This window comes from Callithrix jacchus, chromosome 17 (genome assembly GCF_049354715.1).
Source record: "Callithrix jacchus isolate 240 chromosome 17, calJac240_pri, whole genome shotgun sequence".
NCBI lineage: Eukaryota > Metazoa > Chordata > Mammalia > Primates > Cebidae > Callithrix > Callithrix jacchus.
This window is the reverse complement of record NC_133518.1, coordinates 46,294,317-46,318,902: the sequence shown is the minus strand read 5'-3', so window position 1 is coordinate 46,318,902 and position 24,586 is coordinate 46,294,317. Positions and strand designations below refer to the sequence as shown.

At 43.4% G+C, this 24,586-nt stretch overlaps 1 protein-coding gene across 2 annotated transcripts in view; it reads left to right on the top strand.

The window, feature by feature from the left end:
* CLDN18 (claudin 18) overlaps positions 1 to 22,998 on the top strand; it is a 31,854-nt gene extending 8,856 nt beyond the window's left edge. For both annotated transcript variants that reach the window (XM_002759582.5, XM_008983776.5), the window contains exons 2-5: positions 14,240 to 14,404; positions 15,207 to 15,324; positions 19,172 to 19,282; positions 20,329 to 22,998. In XM_002759582.5, coding sequence (XP_002759628.1) covers positions 14,240 to 14,404; positions 15,207 to 15,324; positions 19,172 to 19,282; positions 20,329 to 20,500 — 566 coding nt within the window. In that variant the 3' untranslated portion in view covers positions 20,501 to 22,998. The remainder of the gene's footprint in view (positions 1 to 14,239; positions 14,405 to 15,206; positions 15,325 to 19,171; positions 19,283 to 20,328) is intronic.
* The last annotated feature ends 1,588 nt before the right edge of the window (positions 22,999 to 24,586 follow it).

The window sequence follows — 24,586 nt, the reverse complement described above, 5'->3', positions numbered from 1 at the left end:
AGTCATACAGGAGAAAATGGGAGGATTCATACTCAGGGCAAAGGAATCGCTAGTAAGGAGGCAGGCTCAAGAAGAATGGATCTATTCTAAGGGTACATTCATGATACCTGGAAAAAACTTGTGTTTCTCAAGGAGAAAACAAATTGTGTGCATTACACATGTACACGTGGCTTGCTCCTGCCTGCACGTACATGGGAATAGGGAAGCAGGATGCTGAGTATTTTTTTTAATTTAATTTTCTTTCTAATTCAATTAAAATTTTCAAAGTCGGAGTCTCTGTGGGTGCCAAAAAGAATATTGCCATTAAATTATAAATATCCTTTTTCTGCATTTGTATTAAGAATATCTGGTATACTGTCCTGAAAATCAATGTATGTCAAAACATAATTAAATAATAATGTCAAAATATAATTACAATGTGACATCCTTTCGCCCCAAAGATGTAATAAATTAAACCCCTGCTTTTAATACAGATAATTACTTCAAATATGCATCATAGCAACTTTGCATTCTGAATAATATGGGAGCTCTATTTGTACTTTTTTAAAGCAAACAAGAAAATAATAGATCAAGCTAATTAGTGGCGCCAAGGGGTGACCCAGATGTGCATGTGATGGAGAAAGGAGAACAATGTTAGGCTCTGCCTCTCTGAAACAAATACCTTTATAAACAAGTAGATGGAAATACATTTGCAAGAAATTGTGAAGAGGCTGCAGAGCCCTTGAAACTGAAGTGAATTGTGAAAAGCAATTCAACTAATCCAAGTTCATTTTCAGGAAGAAATAGAAGATGGGTGTCAGAGTAGAAGAACTGGGTTGTTTACTCCATTTTTTGGAAGCCACTCATTGCAGGATCAACAGGATCACTGGCTCCGTGGAAAGACCTGCTTAGGAAGCGAGAGAGGTAGAACCTGGCCAGAAGAAAGAGAACCAGACTGAGGGATTATGCTGCAGTGGGAGGGGGGAGACGAGATGCAGGAAATGCAACATGGAGTGTTGAGTTGATAGTTATGTCTAATGTTAACTATCATATGGAGATAAAAGATTGTCTTCATATTCGAAATTAAGGCATGATATCCTATGACTTCACGTTCAATAACCTCTTCTCAGGGCCCCACGACATATGATCAATCTCTTGCTCACTCTGTATTACAGTCTGCATATATGGGGTTCCTGAATATTCCCACTCTCCTAAATGGGCAAACCCCATTGCTTCCAATGTGACTTGTCACTCCTGTTCCATCGTCGGATCCTATCTCCAAGACCCCTCTCAGAATAACTCCTCCTCTCCTCCTTGACAGAACAAGATTCCCCTCCCTGCTTTCCTGCTAAGGTCAACCTCTCCCACAGGGCTCTGAAGGCCTCATGCCACATCATGCCCTGCTTGTCAGCCCCTCTTTCTTCTTGCCTCTTTCATCTCTTCTCCTCACTTATACACATGGCCTCCTTTCTGGGGAAATCTGTTAATCCTAATCGTTGACAAGTTCTGTCTCTCTCCTGAGTCACTGACAACCAAATTAAAAGACTAAATTTTTCTACTTCTCACCCTTAACCTTTCTCAGTCTGGTTTCTATCCTTCATCTCTTTAGAATGTTTGCTTTTTTGACATGGCAGAGGATGAGGGGGAGTCTTTCAATCACCAACCCCCAGTTCTTAGTTCTCATCTCCTTAGACATTTCAAAACCCAAGCACCTTCCATGGTTCCCCATTCCAAGCTTAATTAGTTGCACACATAACAGCCCAACACCAAGCCTTCCTAACCCCTCACCTGCCTTCCCTGGTGCTCTCTTACTAATCCTCTTCCCCCATCCTGTTTCTTCTGTCCTTTCAGCATACCCTGGACTTGGTCCTGGACACCCATTGCTCCTGCTTCCCTGAATGCCTCCCTCCACCACCCCAACTGACCTCTCACTAATCTTCCCCAAAACCTCCTCAAGCCCACAAATTGAATAAGATTCCACAAGTCTTTGTACCAAACCCAGAGCATTATCATAGCATCAGCATATTCACCCCTCGTGACACTGCTCTCAAATCCGAGAAGCATTTATTGCATACCTACAAAGAGTACACATCACAAAACCAGCCTTGACGGCACCATAAATTCCAGTGGAGGGGACAGGCATGTGCATAATTATCAAAGCAAAGGCAACACATGTCATGGGGCTTTGACACAGGTGTTTGGAGCACTAGGTAGAAAGTGATGATTCAGTAGGAAGAGTCAGGAGGGGAGGAATGAGGACAGTTTCACTAGAGTGTTCTGTTTGAGTCTGAACTTCAGCTTATTAACTTGGTTGTTTGTACATTTGTCTCATTCAGCTTCCATGTGGCAGGTCCCTTCAGCTAGATAAGAATTATTTCCCCCATTCCCAGAAAAGGGCCTGGTAGAGTGAGTATTCAGCAAAGGATAGATAAGCTAAGTTGAATTAAATAATATGAATAGTTCATTTTAAGTGTTTATATAAGCCATTGAACAAAAAACAGGTCAAGGTCTTCCCCCAAAAAGGACAGTAAATTGTTTTTGTACTACAAATTTTTGGCTATTATGGCTCCGTGTATAGAAAAGGACCTGGTCCTCCTCCTGCCTGGAACAGATTCATTTGTTCATCGAATCATCTATTTAACAAATATCTCCTGCATGCCTACTGTGTGGCAGAGGCTAGAGTTCAGGGACTCTGTTAATCAGACCAGTTAATGTCTGCTGCTGCAACAAACAAACCTAAACATCTCAGTGGCTTAACACAACAAAAGTTTACTTACTCCTCACATAAAGTCCACTGTGGGAAGAGCAGCCTCCTTGTAGCTACACTATTCGAAGTTGCTGGGGCAAGAGAAGAAAGGCTTGAAGGAGGAACAGTTCTTAACTACTTCAATCTGAAAGTAACACGTCACTCACAGTGCATTGGCCAGAACTAGGCATATGGCCCCAGGAGCTGGGAGATGTAGGAGCACATAGCTATTTGGTGAGCACCAACTGTCTCTACCACAGGGAGCATTTGAATAGTAACTGCCTGGGCTGCAACATATCGACCACACTAAGTTCAGTTCTGCGAGACAGATAATTAATTGAACATCAGAGTCAAACCCAATGAGATTGCAAAAAAAGATATACCATTAAGTTATATTCAAACAAATATGATTGAATTATATGTGTAAACTAACATCTGATACAAAATAATATATAGTGTGTGATTTCAGAGCTAGACATTTTGGAGGGGGTGGCCTGGAATCGGGAAAGAGGAGGGGTTTGAGGTAAATTTCTGCAATGTAAAAATTCCCTGGCATTTCATATCAGAGGAATGTAAACATGGCCATGGAAAAAAAGCACATTTTTTTCACAATGTAAGGAGGAAGAAAGGAACAGTGAGTGAGGGAGAGAGGGAGAGAAGAAAGTAGAGAGGGAGAGAGGGAGGAAGAGAGGTGGGAGAGTTGGTGATGCTAGGTACTGTTATTCCATGTCAGGCCAGACAAAGACCTCTTAGAGAAGAAACCCAGTTGCCACTCATGGAACCCTAAGATGTTTCAGACCCACAAAATGAGAGGTCCTTGGCTCTCTGAGAAGGATTTTAGGGAAGCTGGAAGAAACGACTTCCTCAAATCCCATCTGGAGGACAGCAAATGTGAATGTCAGGACAAGCAGCAATGCAGTGAGGGCTCTTGGAAACTGTCGGTCACAAGACCATCTGTTGCTAAGCTCTGTAGGTAAGCTTGTGGCCAGAGGACTCTGATGTGCCTGTCTTGCAACCCCACAAAACCCAGGGTGGCCCACAACAAGCACAGAGGCCTTGGGGAGGGGAAGTGGATGCTGCTCTGTGTCCTGTCTCCCAGCTGTGCTGTGAAAAGTCAAGCTGGGCTGAGCCAGCTTGGGGACTGGGGGACAGTTCCCAGCAGCCACCACACAAGCATACCCCAGTTCTGCCTGTCTGAGTTGAGGAAAGAGGATTCCACCAAAAGCCAGGAAAACCACTTCTTGGGATTGAGTTTGCGGGAAATGAGGTACTTTAAATCACTGAAAATCTGTGGCCTTCAAGAAGAGTATGGACTTAGAAGCAGACAGCCCTTGTGCAGCAGGAGTGGCTAAACTACAAATTGGTACCCCAAAATACAAATGTCTATTTGATGACTTAGATAAGGAATGGACAGGAGCTGGGAGTGGTGGCTTTCACCTGTAATCCCAGCACTTTGGGAGGCTGAGGTGGGAGGACTGCTTGAGGCCAGGAGTTCAAGACCAACCTGGGCAAGAAAATGAGACCCATCTCTATAGTACATGTAAATGTTTTAAAAACTAGCTGGGCAGTGTTGTTTGCCTGTAATCCCAGTTACTAGGGAGGCTGAGTCAGGAAAATCACTGGAGCTAGAGTTAGAAGCTGCAGTGAAATGTGATCATGCCACTATACGCCATCTTGGGCAACAAAGGGAAACTCCATCCATCTCTAAAAATAAAATATTTTTTAAAAAATATTTAGGCCAGGCACAGTGGCTCATGCCTGTAATCCCAGCACTTTGGGAGGCCAAGTTGAGTAGATCACCTGAGGTCAAGAGTTTGAGACCAGTCTGGCCAATATGGTGAAGCCTCATCTCTACTAAAAATACAAAAAAAAAATTAGCCATGGTGGTGGGCACATGTAATCCCAGCTACTTGGGAAACTGAGGCAGGAGAATTGCTTGAACCCGTGAAGCTGAGGTTGCAGTGAGCCAAGATCGTGCCATTGCACTCCAGCCTGGGTGACAGAGCAAGACTGTCTCAAAAAACAAAAACAAACAAAAAATATTTAAAGAGTGTAAGAATGGGCAGGAAGATTACCAGGAGGAAAAAGCTTGAAAGAAACTCAAAAGCTAAAGGTAACAATGCCAGGAGATAAAACAGCCCTAGAGGACACTTGTGCAGCTTCTAAAGGACTGGAAGGAGTAACCATCAGCCAGGACCTAATGCCTAACTTCCCATCAGAAACAGCTGTTTAAAGTATTTTCTTGAGCATGACAAGAGACCTGGGGAAGAGAGACCTGAAGCAGATGAGCTGGATGAAATGCTTGGAGGGAGAAATGTAAGTTTGCAATGATTCTCCCAGAGAGTTTAATTTTGACCTAGAACCTAGAAAAGTACCACCCTTTAGCAGAGAAGTAAGCCTTAAAGTGTTTACAGAAAGACACAAGGCAGATACCTATAATACTTTAGTTAATAATCATAATCATCACTGGGTACAGTAGATTACACCTGTAAGTCTAGCAACTCAAGAGGCTGAGGCAGAAGGATCACTTGAGCCCAGGAATTCAAGGCTGCAGTGAGCTGTGATGATGCCACTGCACTCCAACGTGGGCAACAGAGCAAGATCCCACCTCGAAAAAATAGTAAATAATTATAATAATCATTACCAGTTATTAAATTCTTCCTAAGTACAATCTCTGTTCTTGCGAACTCTCACTTAACTTTTCGTTTGTCTGACAAAAATGTATCATGTCTCTTTGGAACTTACAGCTATAGAAGAATGTAATTCAATGCAACAAGTTGTATTATGTAAACTACAGAGAGATTAGTGAGGTAAATGGTGGTGGTAACAGGACTATATACTTGTATATTACCAGCTCTGTATAAGTGGTAGCTCAAGATTCAATCTCATTGCATTCCACAGTCAATACAGCATGCAGTGCTCTGAGGACAGTGCCAGAAATAAAAATAACTACTATGTATTATTGAACTACATATTGACTCTTCAGCTTCATCTTTACAAAAATCCGGAAAATATGTCTTAGCTTTAGGTTTAAAAACTTGGAGGCTGGGGGTGAGGGAAGGACACGCCCAAAGTCCCGTGAATAGAAGATGGCAGAAACAGGAGGTGAACACAAGGATGAAAGACTTCCAAGTCCGTGTTCTTTTCCCCTGCCCAGACCTTGTTTCTAAAGGCAGGAATGCGCTGCCTTCAGAATTGAAGAGTTTGGTCTAGGCTTGAGCACAGTAAGAGCAGAGGGTATATGGGCGTTGACCCATTTGTAACAATATAATCAACAATGTGACCTTAGGAGTATTAACTAAGTTTAAAGCATGGATGACTTGCACCCCATTCACACATGCCTTTCCTGGAAACAGTGGAAGGGAAGAGCAAAGGGCCAAGAATGAGCAGAATGGAGAGGGAGCAAAGATATAGCAAACTCATGTCCCTGGCTCCATCATGTCCCTGGCTTGATGTCACAGTCAAGTAATGCTTTTTCTAAAGTATTTGTGAACATTTGAACTAAATTTGGTTCAGTGGTGAGCCTTACAGTTAGAGGGAAGTGAGCTGGAATCAAGGGCACAGCTTGGCCACCTACATCTCTGGACCTCCCTTTCTGTATTTGTGAAATGCCTCACAGTAAGATTTACATGAAAGTGCTGGGCCAGGCATGATGGCTCACACCTATAATCTGAGCACTTTGGGAGTCCAAGGTGTGTGGATCACCTAAGGTGATCGAGACCAGCCTGATCAATATGGTGAAAACCAGTCTCCACCAAAAACATGAAAAAATTAGCCAGGCGTGGTGGCAGGCACCTGTAGTCCCAACTACTCGGGAAGCTGAGACAGGAAAATTGCTTGAACCCGGGAGGCAGAGGATGCAGTGAGCTGAGACTGCACCACTGCACTCCAGACTGGCAATTGAGTGAGACTCTGTCTTTAAAAAAAAAAAAAAAACTGTTCTGTGATCCATTAGATCTAGCTCCTGGCATTACTAAATCATCACTGCTATGTCTGTATCACTCAGAACTCTCAAACAGGACATTTGATCTTCTAGACTTTTATTTTCCTCCAAAATCAGGCACATTTTATGAATTTAAATATCCAAAGTAGATTGCTTAGGGTCCTGGTTTCTCCCTTCCCATCCTCATCCTACCCATATTCTGAGTACCTCACCATATCTCAGCCCCTTTGCAGGCACTGAGGGTCTTGATTTTTTTATATGACTAGCTACATTTTCCCCTTTCTGCTTCAGTGTGTAAAAACAATGGCCACTGGAGAGTCACAGAGTTTCCTATCAACCTGTAAATCATATTTACACACACAGGAATGAGGTTTTAAACCAAACCACATTTAACCCAGAGAACAGTTTCACAAAATCTAAATCAAAAATCCGTAAGGGGGAAAAAAATGAGACTTCTTATAAGTGTCCTTTTTAAAGGAGCTTGTCTGTTTATTTCTTCTTGCTATTGGCTGAATGATTTCACTGGTTGTGAAACCAGTTTGCCTTTCCCCATTTTCTGGTAGAAGAAATCAGCCCTAGAAGGTGAAGTGATCATAAATTAGTTATAAAGTTGGGAGTCTATTGGTTTTCAGTCAAGCTGCTTTCCCTCTCTTCAAAAGAGAAAAATATTTTAGCATCAGTATGCCTCTTCAAATATGTGGACAAACATCTAAATGTTTGCACATCATTGTACATATGAAGAAGACACCACAGGGAGCTGAGAACAGAGAACCTGCATCTTAGGTAAATGAGGCTGCTTGCTGTGATTTCTCAATGAGAAAAGCTAGGAACCAGAATGCCTGCTCAGCTTGCAGCTGTTGTCGTCCCCATAGATGGCAGGGGCAGCTACCACAAAGCTTCATGCCCTAGGATGGCCTAGTCAGTGGTGCAGCATCATTTCTTGGTGGGGAAGATACATCAGAGTTATAGTTGGATCTCACCTTAAAGGATGTCTTAGACGGTTCCTGCTACTATAACAAGATTACCTTAGCCTGGGCAATATATAAACAACAGAAATTTATTCTCAGTTTTGGAGGCTGGGAAGTCCTAGATCAAGGTGTCGGCAGATTCCGTGTCTGGTAAGGGTTCACGCTCTTCAGAGATTGTGCCTTTTGCTGTGTCTTCATATGGCAGAAGGGACAGAGAGCAAAAGAGACAAACAGCCTCCCTCAAGGCCTTTTATATGGGCACTAATGTCTTTCCTGAGGGTACCTTCTACAAACCTCACCTCGTAGTTTTAACACATATATTTGGGAGGAAAACACACGTTCAAATCACAACAGAGGTGAAGAGGAAGATCAGTGAGGATAGAAACTCACCTGTGCTGCCTCCCATCAGCTAGCTCCCCTGCTCATGGCAGGTCTCGTGTCCATTTTTCCTGATCTTCCCCACTAGTTAGGTGCTGTGAGGTCCAGGTCTTTCTTTTCTTCCTCTTTTCAAACTTTCTTCCCCTCTTGCCCATAGCAGTTCACACACGTGGCTGTTTCAAATCCTCAACCATATTTAATCATCATGTGGGAGGATTCAGGTTTGTATACAGTTAGTACAAGTGAAAGGCATTTGGAGTTGCCAAGGGTACGTTCTTTTTAGAGAAGAGGAAACTTATTTATTGAACCTGGCTTAGGTTTATGCTGGCGCCAAGTAGCATCTGACCCTCATACATCTAAGCAAGAGATATCTTGGATTCACTCAGAATGGAGGACTTATTTTCTTATTTTTTGACGGAGTTTCACTCTTATTGCCCAGGCTGGAGTGCAATGGCGTGATCTCACCTCCCAGATTCAAGCGGGATTACATGAGCCTGCAATGGCCGCCAGCTAAGTTTGTATTTTTAGTAGAGACGGGGTTTCCTCCACATTGGTCAGACTGGTCTCGTGCTTCCGACCTCAGTTGATCCACCTGCAGCGGCCTCCCAAAGTGCTGGGATTACAGGTGTGAGCCACTGTGCCCGGCCAGGACTCATTTTCACTGAGCTTAAATGACTTACCTAATAACACTCACCTGGTGTCACGCTGTTCTGTAGAATTTTACAAGGTACAAAGGACCTCTGTGTTGATTCCCTGGGATCTCTAGAGAATCTAGTCTCTCCCATCTTATTCTTTCCTCTGGGGTCTGACCTCAGACTACCATCTTCTGTGCTCCCCTCCTGTGGGCTCCTCCATTAGCCCTGTCGTCTCCAGTCTAGGACCAAGCTATGCCTGAAGCTATGACTCCTCCTATCCCCCACCCCCCTGGCCCCAGTCCAGGCCTTTGGCTGCTGGTGAACTGCTTTCTCATCAGCCTCACTTCCACTTCCACTTAGTGATGCCAGCCCCTGGGAACTCCCTTTCGGCTCAGCTCTCCACTCTGAGTACCTCTGCTGAGCCCTCCTTGAAAGTCATTTTCTCAGATTATTCTTTGAAATTTTGTTATTGAATAATTAAATGAAAATCTCCCACAGTGAGGACAAACATTAATATTTCTTTAAAAGTTCCCCCAGAAGATGCTCAGGTGCAGCCTGAGTTGAAAAACCACACCCAGGGGCACCTCACCTGTCAGTCCACAGCTACTTGTGGGATTAAGGTATTTTGCAACAGGGAGGGAACACTGAGTTCCCATTTCTCTGTTTGCTTCTTTCAGCCCTGAATCCTGCCCTCCCTTCAGGTCTGATAACACTTCATTGTTCATTGGGAAGAATGCTGTAGTCACACCTTTGGTGCAGGGAATCAGCCTTTAGAGCCTGTTGACTCACCTGTTATCAGCTGATAAGCCTCTTGATCAGAATATCGAGTAAGAGACAGAATGGCTAAAAGAGAAACCTACCTGCTACCTGCTTTGGGGAAGTTTTCTCTGTTTACTCATCTACAGAGAAGATTAGGACCCCAGAGGGTAGGACCATTCAGGTGGAAGGGAAGGTCAGTTTACCACCGTGCATCTCCATGCATGGGGGTTTCTGGATGAGTGGTAGAGCTCATTTCCTCCCACTTACTGGCACCTGCACCCATGAGAGTTGCTAGTAGGACCAAGACTGATGATCATTATTTGTAGAATTCTCTTCCCAGCAGAGAAGCAACATTAAAACAGAAGTTTCTTTAGGGAGAAGAGAATCAGAATCAAGTTTATGGAGATCGACGGGATAGAACTAGAATAGCTGGGCACTGTCATTCATACTTCAGATATCTGGTGAGAAGGCTGCTAAGGCAGAAGGCACTTTAACTAGTTCTACATTATCTAACTTTTTTCAATATTTCTCATTGATTGCCGATTTTCTGGCATGACAAATTGCTTTATGATACACACCTGCTGACAGCTCCACTAATGTTGGCTGTTATGGGAGAGGGAAATATTTTCAGGGTGACTGGAGAGAGTTCTCTTGCAGGACTGCTGGAGGAGATGGGAATGCTGCTATCCTGACAGTCACATTTATAAATAAACTACCAGGCCAGGTTATTCCCTAAGATGATTTGGAGAATGTTTCCTTCCACATTCTTAGCATATATTTCAGAGTCTCCAAGTTTGGAGGATACATTCTGTAAGCACTTATAGATCCTTGCACCTTGATGGAAGCCAGGGTTCTACCTGTTTTTCCAGAATAAGGTGCCTCAAAGCAATGTGTTGTGATGGAAAAGTAATGATTTGGGGGTTTTTTTGAAACAGAGTTTTGTTTTCGTTGCCCAGGCTAGAGTGCAGTGGCACAATCTTGGCTCACTGCACCCTCTGCCTCCTGGGTTCAAGCAATTCTCCTGCCTCAGCCTCCCAAGTAGCTGGGATTACAGGCATCCACCACCAGGCCCAGCTAAGTTTTTGTATTTTTAGTAGAGACAGGGTTTCACCACATTGGCCAGGCTGGTCTTAAACTCCTGACCTCAGGTGATCCACCCGCCTTGATTTCAAGGCAGTTCTGGATTTGATCCCAGCTCTGCGTCCTTTCCCTTGGTGTGTGTCCTTGGGCAAGTTACTTCACCTGACACTCCATTTCTTCAACCATAAAATGGTGATAATTATGTTACCTACATTGTAGGGTTTTTCCCCCATGGATTACATTTTTTAATGTCTGGAAATTTCTTACTGGCTTTCAATCAAAAGTAGCGACTCCTATGAAAACTAGAGCAGGATAGAACTTTCTGTTTTGTTTACAGTTTCCTCTGAGCCTTTTGCCTATGGCTGTATGGGCAGATTCCCTCAGTATCTCCTTCAAAGAGAAAAAGTGTTAATCATTTCTCTCGTTTCTTTTCCATTCCCAAATTTTAGTTTTGCCTGGGTACTACTAACTGGTCTCACTGAGGGTAGGAATGGCATTTCCTTTGATTGTACCCCACAATCCCCTTCTAGTTAAAACTCTGCAAGGTCTCCATCTGCATTTCTAGCTGGCTTCTTCTTGCTCCCTTGGGTCTAGGTGATGGGGGTGGGGGTGGGATGGAAGGGGAAGCCTCATCAGGGTTTTGCTTCTCCTTTTAAAAAATTCCTTCCTGGAAAACTACCCACCAGAATGCTAAAGGTAGTTATCTCCAAGAGTTGGAATAACAGGTTACTGTTTTTTATTTCCTGTTTATAGTTTTCGACACACCCTGAATTTTTTATTTATTTATTTATTTTTTTATTTTTTTGAGACAGAGTTTCACTTTTGTTGCCCAGGTGGGAGTGCAACGGCATGATCTTGGCTAACTGCAATCTCTGCCTCCTGGGTTCAAGCAATTCTGCTGCCTCAGCGTCCCGAGTATTTTTGTATTTTTAGTAGAGGTGGGGAGTCACCATGTTGGCCAGGCTGGTCTTGAACTCCTGACCTCAGGTGATCTAGCTGCTTGGCCTCCCAAAGTGCTGGGATTACAGGCATGAGCCACCGTGCCTGGCCTCATCCTGAAATTTTTATAATGAGCAGTTATTGCTTATATAACTAGGAAAAAAATGGGCAATTGCCCACAAAAGAAAAATGATGCCCTTTACCTCTTCTCTGACACCACATTGTGGGATGCAGTCTCTTTGCAGCTGTAAGACTTGGCATGAGAGGTCCCTCACATCTGCAAGGGGCTTCAGCAGCTCTCTGATCATGACCTTGAACCCGAAAGGGTAGAAACTCTCCGCAAACAGTAAGGCTTTAAAGGTTAGCATGTCTAGACACTGATGAAACCATCTTGCATAAGTTAGAACCGCTTGATTTCAAGTAACAGAACCCCAACCTGAATTACTTCAAGCAGGTAGGGATTTTTTAAAAATAATAATGATGCTGGGATAGCACCTGAAACCTAAGGGAAGCATATATGTGGACCATAGGAAAAGCTGGAGTCAGGAGCTCAAAACCTGTCAGGGCTCTCTACCTCTCTCTTGGGTTTGGTCTGCTTGCCATTATACAATTGCTTACCACTGCAGGAAACCATGGACTCCAAGGACAGCATCTTAGGCTTTCAGTCCCTGGAGAGAGACTGGCCTGATGCTTTCTGTGTCCAAAGCACAAACATTCTGTGTAAGGTTCTCATCTGCCCAGTTTGACTCAGATACCCATGCTGGATTAATTTGCCATGATCATGGCACCAGGTATAAAGTCAGGGCCTGAAAGATCAAGGTCAATATTACTACTCAAAGTAGGGCCTGTGTATCAAGCTAGCCCACAAACTATTTGCTGCCCACCTGAACAGTTCTGGTACAGAAATCAAGGATAAATATTTCTAAACATTTGTAACAATTTGACATGTCTGTGACACTCAAGCATGTGACTTTATATTTTGCCAGGACATCAATTTGTGACAGATTAGAAATTTACATTTTTAAGTAGTTTAAAAAGCACTGATATAAGACATGGCAACACCTTTGGAAATCACGGATTTAAGAGGAAAAAGGGGGATATACTGGAGGGATAAAACAATTGGTGTCTAGCACGTAAGTATCTCCACACAGCTCTGCAGTTCAGTTCCACCAGACCAGCCCACACTAGGGGCCTTATCTTCTGGAACACATGAAGGACTTAGTTGTCTTCCTTGTTAAATTAATTATACTTGTAATAGACATGCTTAGTGACTGTTGTTCCCCACTTTGGCATAAGCTCCATGACAACAGAGACCATGTCTGACCTATTGTTAACTACTGTCATCCCATGGCCAGTCAGGGGGGCTCAGTAAACAGTTGTTGCAATGAGTCACTGCAATTTAAGGATGCACTAGAAACAACTTTGGATATATCTGGAGGTGAGGGCACTGCAGAAGAGTCCCTGCAGGCCCTATAGCTATGACTGATTCCTAGAAAGGGAGCTGTTGATAAACTGTGGTCCAGTTGAAAAGCCTAATATTGTTATATTGTTTTTTGTTTGTTTGTTTGTTTTTGAAACAGTCTCACTCTGTTGCCTCAGGTTGGAGTACAGTGAAGTAATCTCAGCTCACTGCAACCTCCACCTCCAGAGTTCAAGTGATTCTCCTGCCTCAGCCTCCTGAGTAGCTGGGATTACAGGCACACACCACCATGCCTGGGTAACTTTTATATTTTTAGTAGAGACAGGGTTTCACCATGTTGGTCAGGCTAGTCTCACACTCCTGACCTCGTGATCAGCCCACCTCAGCCTCCCAAAGTGTTGGGATTACAGGCATGGTCCAGTGATGGTTACCAGCCATCACTCCCTCACACCATCTCCCTAGCACTGCGGTGTGAGCCACCATGCCTGGCTGATCTTTTTATATACATCTGAAACCTACAGCTCACCGAGATCTTAATAGTTCCTTTTGGAAAGGGACAAAATTGAGTATCCTTGATATATCACCTAACGACCTTGGCTTCATCATATGCTATAAATGGATTCTGAGTTTCCTAAAGTGGACACAACTATATGAAATTTTCAGGTCATATGGAAGCAAAAGAGAAGAAAAATATTTGGGTTAGAAGTCACAGCTATAAGCTCTAACAGTAATTTGAACTGTTACCTTAGACAAACTATTTTCCCTTTCTGGATCTCAGATTATCAAGCTTTAAAAATGAGGAAGCTGAAATAGATAGAATCCAAGGGCCCTCCCAGTTCCACCTATCCATAATTTTCTGATTCCATAGACATCTGAGTGTATGTCCTTCATCAGTCAGATAATTGTAAGTGATGCATTTTGTATTTCCTACAATTGCACATCCTTTGACAATGGCAAGATTCAGTTTATGGACTTTGCTGTCTCTCAGAGGTTTGGTGCTGGTTAGTCGTTGCTTTATTTTATTTATTTATTTATCTTTGAGATGGAGTCACCCAGGCTGGAGTGTAGTGGCACAGTCTTGGCTCACCACAACCTCTGCCGCCTGGGTTCAAGCGATTCTCCTGCCTCAGCCTCCTGAATAGCTGGGATTACAGGTGTGTGCCACCCACCCAGCTAATTTTGTATTTTTAGTAGAGACGGGTTTTCACCATATTGGTCAGGCTGGTGTCGAACTCATGACCTCATGGTCTGCCCACCTCAGCCTCCCAAAGTGCTGGGATTACAGGCGTTAGCCACCGTGCCTTGCCTGCTTTGTTTTATTAAAACAGAGCCTAATCAAGTGTATTGAGCTGGTCTTATTTGTCTGCTTGTGTCTTGCCCTTTGTCCCACAGCCATGCTGCAGGCGGTGCGAGCCCTGATGATTGTGGGCATTGTCCTGGGTGCCATTGGCCTCCTGGTATCCATCTTTGCCCTGAAATGCATCCGCATTGGCAGCATGGAGGACTCTGCCAAAGCCAACATGACACTGACCTCCGGGATCATGTTCATCATCTCAGGTAAACACAGAGCCTGGAGTTCCCACTTCTGCGAATGCCAAAGCAAAATCATTTGGGTAGAGAAAACATGACTCTTCCCACTGCTGAATGTGGTTCAGAACTTTTCATACTGGGATTCATGATCTGAGTGTGGAGGCCCAATTGTGTATCATGAGTGCTAAGATCCTTTTTAGCTGCCACTCCAACCTCAATATAAGAGGTCCTTAGCTGGGTGCAGTGGTTCATGCCTATAATGTCAGCATTTTGAGAGGGCAAGACAGGAGGATCACTTGAGCCCAGGAGTTCAGGACCAGCCTGAGCGGCATAGTAACACCCCATCTCTATTTTTAAAAATGGATTTTTATTTAAAAAAAAAAAAAAAAAAAACCTTAGTAAGCTTTTGAATCTTAAATTCAGCTAAAAAAAAAGAGGTTTTTTGACCCTAAAAGAGTCATGAGACTTGATCCCTAAAAAGCATTTTCTGGGCAAGGCTTTAGAAAGTGATTTTAAGGGAATACATCTTGACATTACCAAAGAACCAGACCCAAAATATTTGGACCATTAAACTATGGTCCCAAGATACATATAAAATTTCTTTCTGTACACACACATATTCTTCTACAATTAGTGAGACAAAACATTATAAGCACCTATCACAATATTTAGCACATAGTGAGAATTCAATACTCAATGTTTGGTTATAGGGATACAATATTCTGCAGCCTACTCATCTAAACTCATTTAGGCATAAACTGCCTCAGAAACATCGTAATTCCTTCAAACTAACTCTGGAGCTTTCTTTTTCTTTTTCTTTTGCCCACAGGTCTTTGTGCAATTGCTGGAGTATCTGTGTTTGCCAACATGCTGGTTACTAACTTTTGGATGTCCACCGCTAACATGTACACTGGCATGGGTGGGATGGTGCAGACTGTTCAGACCAGGTAACCTCCTAATCTGGGTATCAGCATTCACCATGATAAATATTGTTATAAGAATCCGATTAAACACATGTGCCTAATGCGACTGTCAGTGCCTGAAATAGCAAAAACTTTATCAGAGACAACCATGCCATATCATAAATCAACAATCACCTATAAATTCATAAACTTCATTTCAGTGAAATATCCTTGGTGATATGACTTGAGGCTGATCTGACATTTGCATTGAAATACAGTGACAGTTCACAGTATTTATCCAACACTCTTACACAAGCCCCATTGTGGTAGCAATGAAACAGGCACTATTAACCCAGGCAAGTAAATGAACATCAACTTACATCTACAGTCCATCACAGGAACCCAGCTAGGAAGACGTAAATATTTGAATAGAAATTAGCAAGGTGCAGTATGGCTGAGAAAAGTAATATTCCTTCCTGGCACAGCTGCCTCTTTCTCTCATTCATTAATTCATTTATTCTACAAATGTATTGAGCTCCTGCTGTAAGCCAAGACATGTTCACAGCGCTGGAGATACAAAGTCCCCGCTCTCACGGGGGTACAGTCTGGCAGAGGGAGATGAAACCCCACCACAATTTGGTGTCTGAATGATGGTAGAACTATTAAAAGATAGAAAAGCAATACCAACACCTGTATTCATTTAGTCCCTTTAAAGTAAGGGACATATCCCATAGCAAGAAGCTGGAACAAATTCCTGAAAAAGAAAGATCTTGTTCTTGGGAAGAAATATAAATATTAGACCTCAGTGACCCGTCATCTCTGGATGCATGCACTTGACATTTTTCCAGCCACACCAACACAGGGTACAGACAGAGAGTGAGGGTGTGATAAATCCATTACCACTGCCTCCCTGGAACACCAATCCCCATTCATATTTCTGTTTTATTTCAAGAACGGGAAGGAAGTGGCCCCCAAAAGTTCCCCTGATCCTACTCCATGTTCCTCTCATGGTCTCTTAGTTACAGGTCTCTTAGAAGCACCATGACCAACTCATTCCAGTCTGCCTGGGACTTGCCCAGTTTTAGCACTATAAGTTCCACATTCTGGGAAACTCCTCCATCATGGGCAAACCAGAATGATTGCTCACCCTACTTAGAAGAGCCCACCTTTCCCAGAGTATCTGGGTGCCTGGGATCACTGTCGTTGCCCAGAGGAGTCATCTACTAGCCACTTAGCACTTAGCACTAATACCTGCCATCACTCTCTCACACCATCTCCCTGGCATTGGCCCCTGTCCCATGGGCAGGCAGCTTCAGTCCTGGAATTAAGACTATAGAATTCTGAAAAGCCTCCTGAACTTCTCCATCCATGGATGGGCAGCTGTCTTTCCCTTTCTTTTGTCTTCTCATTTTCTCCACCCAGAAGTCATACAAGACAGACCAGCTGCAAAGAAAGACCTTGGCAATCACCTTGATGGAGCTTTGGTTCCAGTGCCCTACTTGGTCCTCGGACACCCTCCTTCTCCTGTTCCCCAACTCTATTATTTCCGTGTTGCATGTCACATTGACAGAGCCTAAGCCCTGTACTAGAGCTGCAAACTGCCTGCCTTTGCACTGTACACAGTCTGCAAAGTGTTTTGTATAAAACATTTCATTTTATAATCTGAACCAATTGTCAACTTTTAAAAATTAGAAGAGTTAGGTTTGGGTTCCTCAGAAACAGATCCTGAGAAGAGGATCCCAGTGCCAGAGTTTGTTAAGAAAAGGGAGACTGGTTAGTGGGTGAGGGAAGCAGGGCCAGGAAGGAAGGAAAGTCAAGCATGGGAGTGATTTCAGGTGAAGCCCTGGACTCAGCCTGATCCTGAGGGGTGCTGTGCAGTATGAATTATATGTCACAGTTGTCTCGACTCCAAACTAAAGAGCTGAGCTTTCATATCTCAGTGCCAGTCAGTCCTTGTGGGCAGAGTGGCTTCAGTGGCTAAACCAAAGCCAGAATTCCAGAGGCAGCCACAGGAGCCAGCAGGTAAAGGCAAAGGAACATACAAGCCAGGGAAGAGACACAGAAACAGTTAAAAGGTAGAGCACTGCTAGTGCCTAGTACAAAGAGACTTCACCCCCACACGCACATATATACATACTCTGTCTTTCCAACTTTGTGTAAAACATCAGAAGATCTGGCAGCATTGCACTGGGCCCTCATTCTTATATGGCCTCCATCTCTGCAGCTGAGAGGCAGCTGCCCTTTTGACTAGGACTCACTTTGTCCAGTTTACCACAATCCCCACTACTCCCAAATGGCCCAACTCCTGCTTATAGGGGGTTTTCCCATATATTACAGTTGAGAAAATGAAATATGTTCTTATATCTAGCTCACTTCACTCATTTAAGTTTCTTGCCTGTCCCAGGTAAGTATTTAGGTTTGCTAACCTTGACCCAGAGTGTCTAAATTGAGGAAGAAAACTGTCTCTCATGCCCAGAAGATGCATGAACAATGAGAGTGTTGAAGTCAAAGTGACCTGAATTTGAATCCTGACAATGTCATGTCCTTCCTGGGTCACTGGAGAAGTTACTTAACCTTGCTGAGCCTCAATGTCTTCATCTGTAAAATGCGAGTGACAAATACTATCACAGTGGCTATTGGGAGAATTAAGATAGTAAAAAAGTGCTTATCACAATATCAGTAAGGGCTTAATATAGCATTGTTGTTATCATCATTAGCATTAACCAATCATTCAACCCTCTATAGGGATATCAAGGAGCAGGGCTGTCACCAGGAAATAACCTAGGGACCCCCTAAGAGGAGCCCCAGGAAAAGACCTGCTGTTCAGCCCCCATCCACACTGGGTAGGATGAGGGCGCAGGGTTCTTCATCCCCAGGCAGAAGCCCTCAAACCAAGTATCTGTCTTTTTCCCAGTCCAAAGGAAATAAGAATAGCCCAGGTAAATTTTCTCCCACTTCTTTTTCAAGGACTGAGCTCAGTTAACCAGTTTTGCCCTACATATTAATAATACTACACTTGGTCATGAAGCTTATGTTGTTTACTTTAATCCTGCTGAAATGTGTATGCTTTTTCTTTTTCTTTTCTTTTTTTTTTTTTTTTTTTTTTTGATGGAGTCTCGCTCTGTTGTCCAGACTGGAGTACAATGGCTTGATCTCGGTTCACTGCAACCTCCACCTCCTGGGTTCCAGCAATTCTCCTGCCTCAGCTTCTGGAGTAGCTGGGGTTACAGGCACCTGTCACCATGCCCAGCTAATTTTGTATTTTTAATGGAGACAGAGTTTCACCATGCTGGCCAGGCTGGTCTCAAACTCCCAACCTCAGGCGATACTGCCTACCTCAGCCTCCCAAAGTGCTGGGATTACAGGCATGAGCCACCATGCCTGGACAATGTGTGTGTGCTTTTAAAGCACATCTAAAGTATTGCATTTTCTTAGGTTGCAGAGGTTTGCACACATGGTACTTGTCTTCCTATTGGTATAATGTTCTTAGTTTGTGTCATAGACTTTAAACATACTAGTAATTCACAGAGTTCTACAAACAGTCCCCATGCTCTTTGAGGAACACAAAGGGAAACTTCCAAGGGGAGGCACTTCTTTTCCGTGCTGAGCTCTCCTTTCCTTAGATGCTTCACAGAGATCAGATGTATAATGTTTTGGCGGAGTGATGCTAGAATCCCCCTGCTGTTTTGCCCCCTAGCTTTAGTCCCAGTTCTACTCTCCAGGAGACCTGATCGGTTGGCTGTGACCCACAGGAGTGAGTGTTCAGGGGCATGGGCAGGGATGGATGTGGAATCCAACAGTGAGGACAGAAAGAACAGACACGGCCAGGTGCAGTGGGCGGAGCCTGGACAGTTGAGTCAACAGCATTCACAGCCACCATCTCCCCTCCCAGGTATACATTTGGTGCAGCTTTGTTCGTGGGCTGGGTCGCTGGAGGCCTCACACTAATTGGGGGTGTGATGATGTGCATCGCCTGCCGTGGTCTGGCACCAGAAGAAACCAAGTGAGTCTCCCTGTCCTGCTGCAACCAGACGTTTTATTTGTTCAGGGTCTATTTTAATGTATAACTTGCAGCCAAAAAAAAAAAATAGTCTAGGTATATGGAAGAACTTTATTGACTTAAAGATTATTGAACCTTCTCTTTTAGGGGGAACCTAAAGAATAGAACGAGACTATTTCAGCCTAGACTGATTTAAATGGGATCCTGTTTGAAAGAAAACTCCATCCATCTTGGTTCCCTCTAAGATTGTTTCGTAACTCCATGGTTCCAAACTAGGAGTAATTTGCCCCCCAGGGGATATTTAGCAACACGTGAAGACATTTTTAATTGTTACAGCTTTGGAAGGATGGGGGAAAGTGATACTGGCCTCTGGTGGGTAGAGGCCAGGGACTGCTAAACACTCTACAGTATACAGAACTGTCCCACAACAAAGAAGCATCTGTTCCAAAATGTCAACAGTGCTGCTGCTGCTGCTGCTGAGAAACTCTGCTTTAACTCCCTAGATTGAACTGGTGTGGGGAGAGCTGGATTCCAGTGTGGTTCTGCTGCTGTTGTTTGCTCTCTCTATGCCTCTATCACCTCAGCCATGAAATGAGCAGCTTAGAGGCAATGGGCTGAACATAGGTGCCTTCCAGCTCACAAATTCTATGATCCTTTGACGTAACAATGTTTCCCCTGGTCATTGTTTCTGGTTCAGCTTTATTTTTACTGATTAACAGAGGGAACTCATTCGTTACTGAGGATTTGGGGGTACCTCTCTCCACCATCCAAAAATGTCCATTTGGAATCACAATTACCTTATTCTCGGAGGATTTGTTCCCAGCTCAGCAAGGCTCTAAAACAGTGCAAGAACTTCTGTTCCACTGCAGAGGCAGAAAAGCCAATGTACCAAAAACTAGGGTTACTAACTATCCTGATCTGCCCAGGACTGATGGGTTTCCAGGGACACTGGACTTTCAGTGCCGAGACTGAGACAGTCTAGGGTAAATAGGAGGCCGGTCCTCCTAACAAAGACCTCTATAATCATGGAATGTTTATTTTTCTTTCAGCTACAAAGCTGTTTCTTATCATGCCTCAGGCCACAATGTTGCCTACAAGCCTGGAGGCTTCAAGGCCAGCACCGGCTTTGGGTCCAACACCAAAAGCAAGAAGATATACGATGGGGGTGCCCACACAGAGGACGAGGGACAATCTCATCCTTCCAAGTATGACTACGTGTAATGCTCCAAGACCTCTCAGCATGAGCAGAAGAAACTCCCCAAGAGAGCTCACCCAAAAAACAAGGGAATTCCATCTTGATTTCTTATTGCTTTTGACTCACAGCTGGAAGTTAAGAAAAGTCTTCATTTCATCTTTGGAGAGGCCAAATGGTGTTAGCCTCCTATCTCTGTCTCTAAATATTTCATCATAAAACAGCGATCATTTATGAATTAGATGCTATAGCTCACATTTTCAATCCCCTATTTCTTTTTTTAAAATACAACTTTCTACTTAGATGAGAGAATGTGCTTTGAATTTCTCTCAGACATTTTGATGATTTAGACAGATTCCCCCTCTTCCTCCAAGTCAATAAACCCACTGATGATCTATTTCCCAGCTTATCCCCAAGAAAACTTTTGAAAGAAAAAAAAGAGTAGATCAAAAGACATTATTTTCTGCTATTTGACGTTTGCTTCCCCACCCCTAACTTGGCTACTAATAAACATTTATGGAAGAAGAGGCAAAAAGTTATTTGTAATCTCTCCAGCCCATGATCTGAGTTTTCTTACGCTGTGATCTTAAAAGTTATGAAACCAAAGCAATTTTCAGATTGAGGAAACCAAGCCTTTCTGTTGCTGTTGGCCTCTGCTTGTTCCAGCAAGAATGCCAGGGGTTTCCTGAGCTCTCCACTGGAGTCTTCTTTCTGTCACGGATCAGCAATTGTCCCTAGATGAATAAGAAAATTTTTTTTTGTAATCTAAGTCCTAAATATAGTTAAAACAAATGATGTTTCAGTAAAATGATACACTATCTCTGTGAAGCCTCACCCCTATATGTGGATAGAAGGAAATGAAAAAATAACTGCTTTGATGTTGTCTATATGGTACTTTGTAAAGTCACGCATAAGTACAAATTCTATGAAAAGCTCACTGATGATAATTCCTTCCCTTCAAGGTCTCTATGGCTCTGATTATACATGATAATAAGTGTAAGCCAGGTAAAAAAATAAATAACATCTGGGCACAGTGGCTCACGTCTGTAATCCCAGCACTTTGGGAGGCTGAGGAGGAAGAATCACTTGAGCCCAGAAGTTTAAGACCAGCCTGGGAAACATGGAGAAACCCTGTCTCTACAAAATACAGAGAAAAAAAATCAGCCAGTCATGGTGGCATACACCTGTAAGTCCCAGCATCCCGGGAGGCTGAGGTGGGAGGATCATTTGAGCCCAGATAGGTTGAGGCTGCAGTGAGCCATGATCACGCCACTGCACTCCAGCCAGTGACATAGTAAGACCCTGTCTAAAAAATAAAAAATAAATAATGGAACACAGCAAGTCCTGGGAAGTAGGTTAAAACCAATTCTTAAAAAAAAAAAAAATTTGAGCCTAAATTTAATGTTGCGTTTCCAAGTGACACGTATCCACATTTGCATGGTTACAAGCCACTGCCAGTTGGGAGTAGCACTTTCCTGGCACTGTGCTTGGTTTTGTTTGTTTGGTTTTGCTTTGCTTTGTTTAGAGATGGGGTCTCACTTTCCAGGCTGGCCTCAAACTCCTATACTCAAGCAATTCTCCTACCCTGGCCGCCCAAGTAGCTGGGACTATAGGTGTGCGCCATCACAACTGGCTTGTGGTCAGTTTGTTACTCCGAGAGCTGTTCCCTTCTCTGAGTTAACCTAGAGTGGTTGGACCATCAGATGTTCAGGCAAAACTGAAAACTCTTTGCAACCACACACCTTCCCTATGCTTACATCACTGCCCTTTTGAGCAGAAAGTCTAAATTCCTTCTAAGACACTAGAATTCCATCCCAGTTCCAAAGCCAGATAGGCCCCCTGGGAAACTGAGGTAAGAACAATCTCTAAAAACTACCCAGAGCAGCATTGGTGCTGGGGAACTTGGCCACTGGGTTATTATTTGAGAGAAAAATCCTCACATCAATAGTACATATGAAAGTGACCTCCAGGGGGATTGGTGAATACTCTTAAGAGTCTTCAGGCTGAACAGACTGGGGAAAGACCAGATCATGCCCCATGAGATAATAACAAGTTGTGTTCATCAAGAATCAGAGCAGTGAGCTCAGAGGCCCTTTTCACTGAGACAGCAAGATTTAGGCCAAACCAGAAGTATTTGTGGAACTCACTGCCTCAGGTTGGGTAGAAGATGAGCAGACAAGTCAACTAAGAAAAAAGAAAAACAGGGAGGAGGGTTAGGCAATCTAGAGCACGAAGATTGTTAAGTGTTCTCTGGATTTGAGTAGATCATCCATTTGAGTTGAAGGCCACAGGGCACAATGAGCTCTCCCTCCTACCACTGGAAAGTCCCTGGTCAGGTCTCAGGCAGTGCAGTGTGACTCACCTGGGTTTTTAATTAGCACATTCTCTATCCAACACTTAATTGTTTGAAAGCCTCCATATAGTTAGATTGTGCTTTGTAATTATCTATCTTATTATACATGTATTGAGTATTAACCTGCATGTTTTGTTACTTAAATATTAAAAACACTGTTATCTTACAGTTAAATAGCGTCTGCTCTTTTTTTGTAATTTTTGGGAAGTGGAGGTGGGAAGCCCCAATACCTCAATGTTGGATGCATCTTCATGGGAGTTTTTCTGCTTTCAGAATCCGTTTCTGCTCAGCAGCAGCCTAGCTACCCGGAGGACAGTTAGATGTGGGTCCAGACAAGTTTTGTGGTTTCTGCAAGTCGGGAAGCCTTAATGAAAAGAAGTTCCTAGAGCAACCAGGCATGCAGCATGGGGTTCAGGGATCCAGCTTAGCCTGTCAGACCCTAAGCACACCAGCCCAAAGTGTCCAATGTCTATTTGTGGGCCAGGAAAACAAGAAAGCCAATGCCTGCCCTCTTGATGCTGCCAAGGGTTGGGTTTACCAGTTCAATAAACAGGCTGCATCAGGCTACAAAAATAGCATAAGCTGTAGAGTCAGAACAGCCCAACCTCAAATCCAGGGCATACCACTTCCCAGATGCGTTAGCTTGAGCAAAGCCCTTAGGCTTTCTGAGTCTCGGTTTCCTTACCTGTAAAATAGGGATGGTAAGGATAATGGAATAATACAAGTAAAGGACCCACTTAAGTGACAGAAAACCAAGCTGCACAATTTAAGACAAAGAGGGCAATGCTTATGTAACTGGGATAGCTGAGGCCAGGGCTGGCTTTAGGCACAGCTGAACCAAGGGTTATGATTAAGACTCTACATTTCAGTTCTGCTTTCCTCTCTGTTGGTTTGCTTCTCAAGAAGATTTTCTACAGGGTAGCAGTGTTGGCTGCTTATATTTCCAGCCATAAAGCCATGTTTCAGCTATACAAAACCTAGCCAAAGGGAGGCATCTCTTTCCTTCTATCCATAGGAGAAAAATTCTAACAAAATACATTAGATTATTTGAGTAATGGACCCATCCCTAAACCTCTTCCTAAAGCCAGAGCAGTGGTAACTAGTTTGGTGAAGCCTGGGTCTCCCAGCCAAAACATGGAGATTTGTCATATGTCATGAAGACTTGTATTCTAAGGACCCAGAGTCCTTAGAAATCAGGCAAACTGATTGCTTTGCCTCATTTGGTTGAATCTGAACTCCAGAGAAAACTTCAGAGATATAACTTCTAAGCTTCTCTAACTAGTTACCAAATAGTATATAGTACAGAAAGGAGGGTCTGAGAGATTACGCTGGTTCTCAAAGAAAGCTGATAATTAAAACCTAAAAATGAAGGGAAAAAAAGACAAAAACAAAACACTTTACATTCAGTTTTAAACAAGTGAGATTTAAAAAGTCATCAGTAGAAAGCTGTTCTTAGTTATATAATTTTGAGCGATTTAAATTTAGATTTTCTAAAATTTAGGGGCATTTTGAAGTCTCCTTGTATGGACAGAAATGGAGGAACCAAACCATGGAGTACAGGCACAAAAAATGACTAAGCATTCTTACTCGTAAAAATCCCTGGGAGTCCCCAGTAGCTGACTACTGGGTGCTTCGCTCTTGTCTATCTTAAGGTCCACAAGCAAGGGGTTTAATCAGTCTTTTGATGGAATGCCCAATTCTTTTACCTTTTTCTTAGGTGGTATCCAGTCCCCTCCTGCCTCCACAGGACATTATCCAGGGT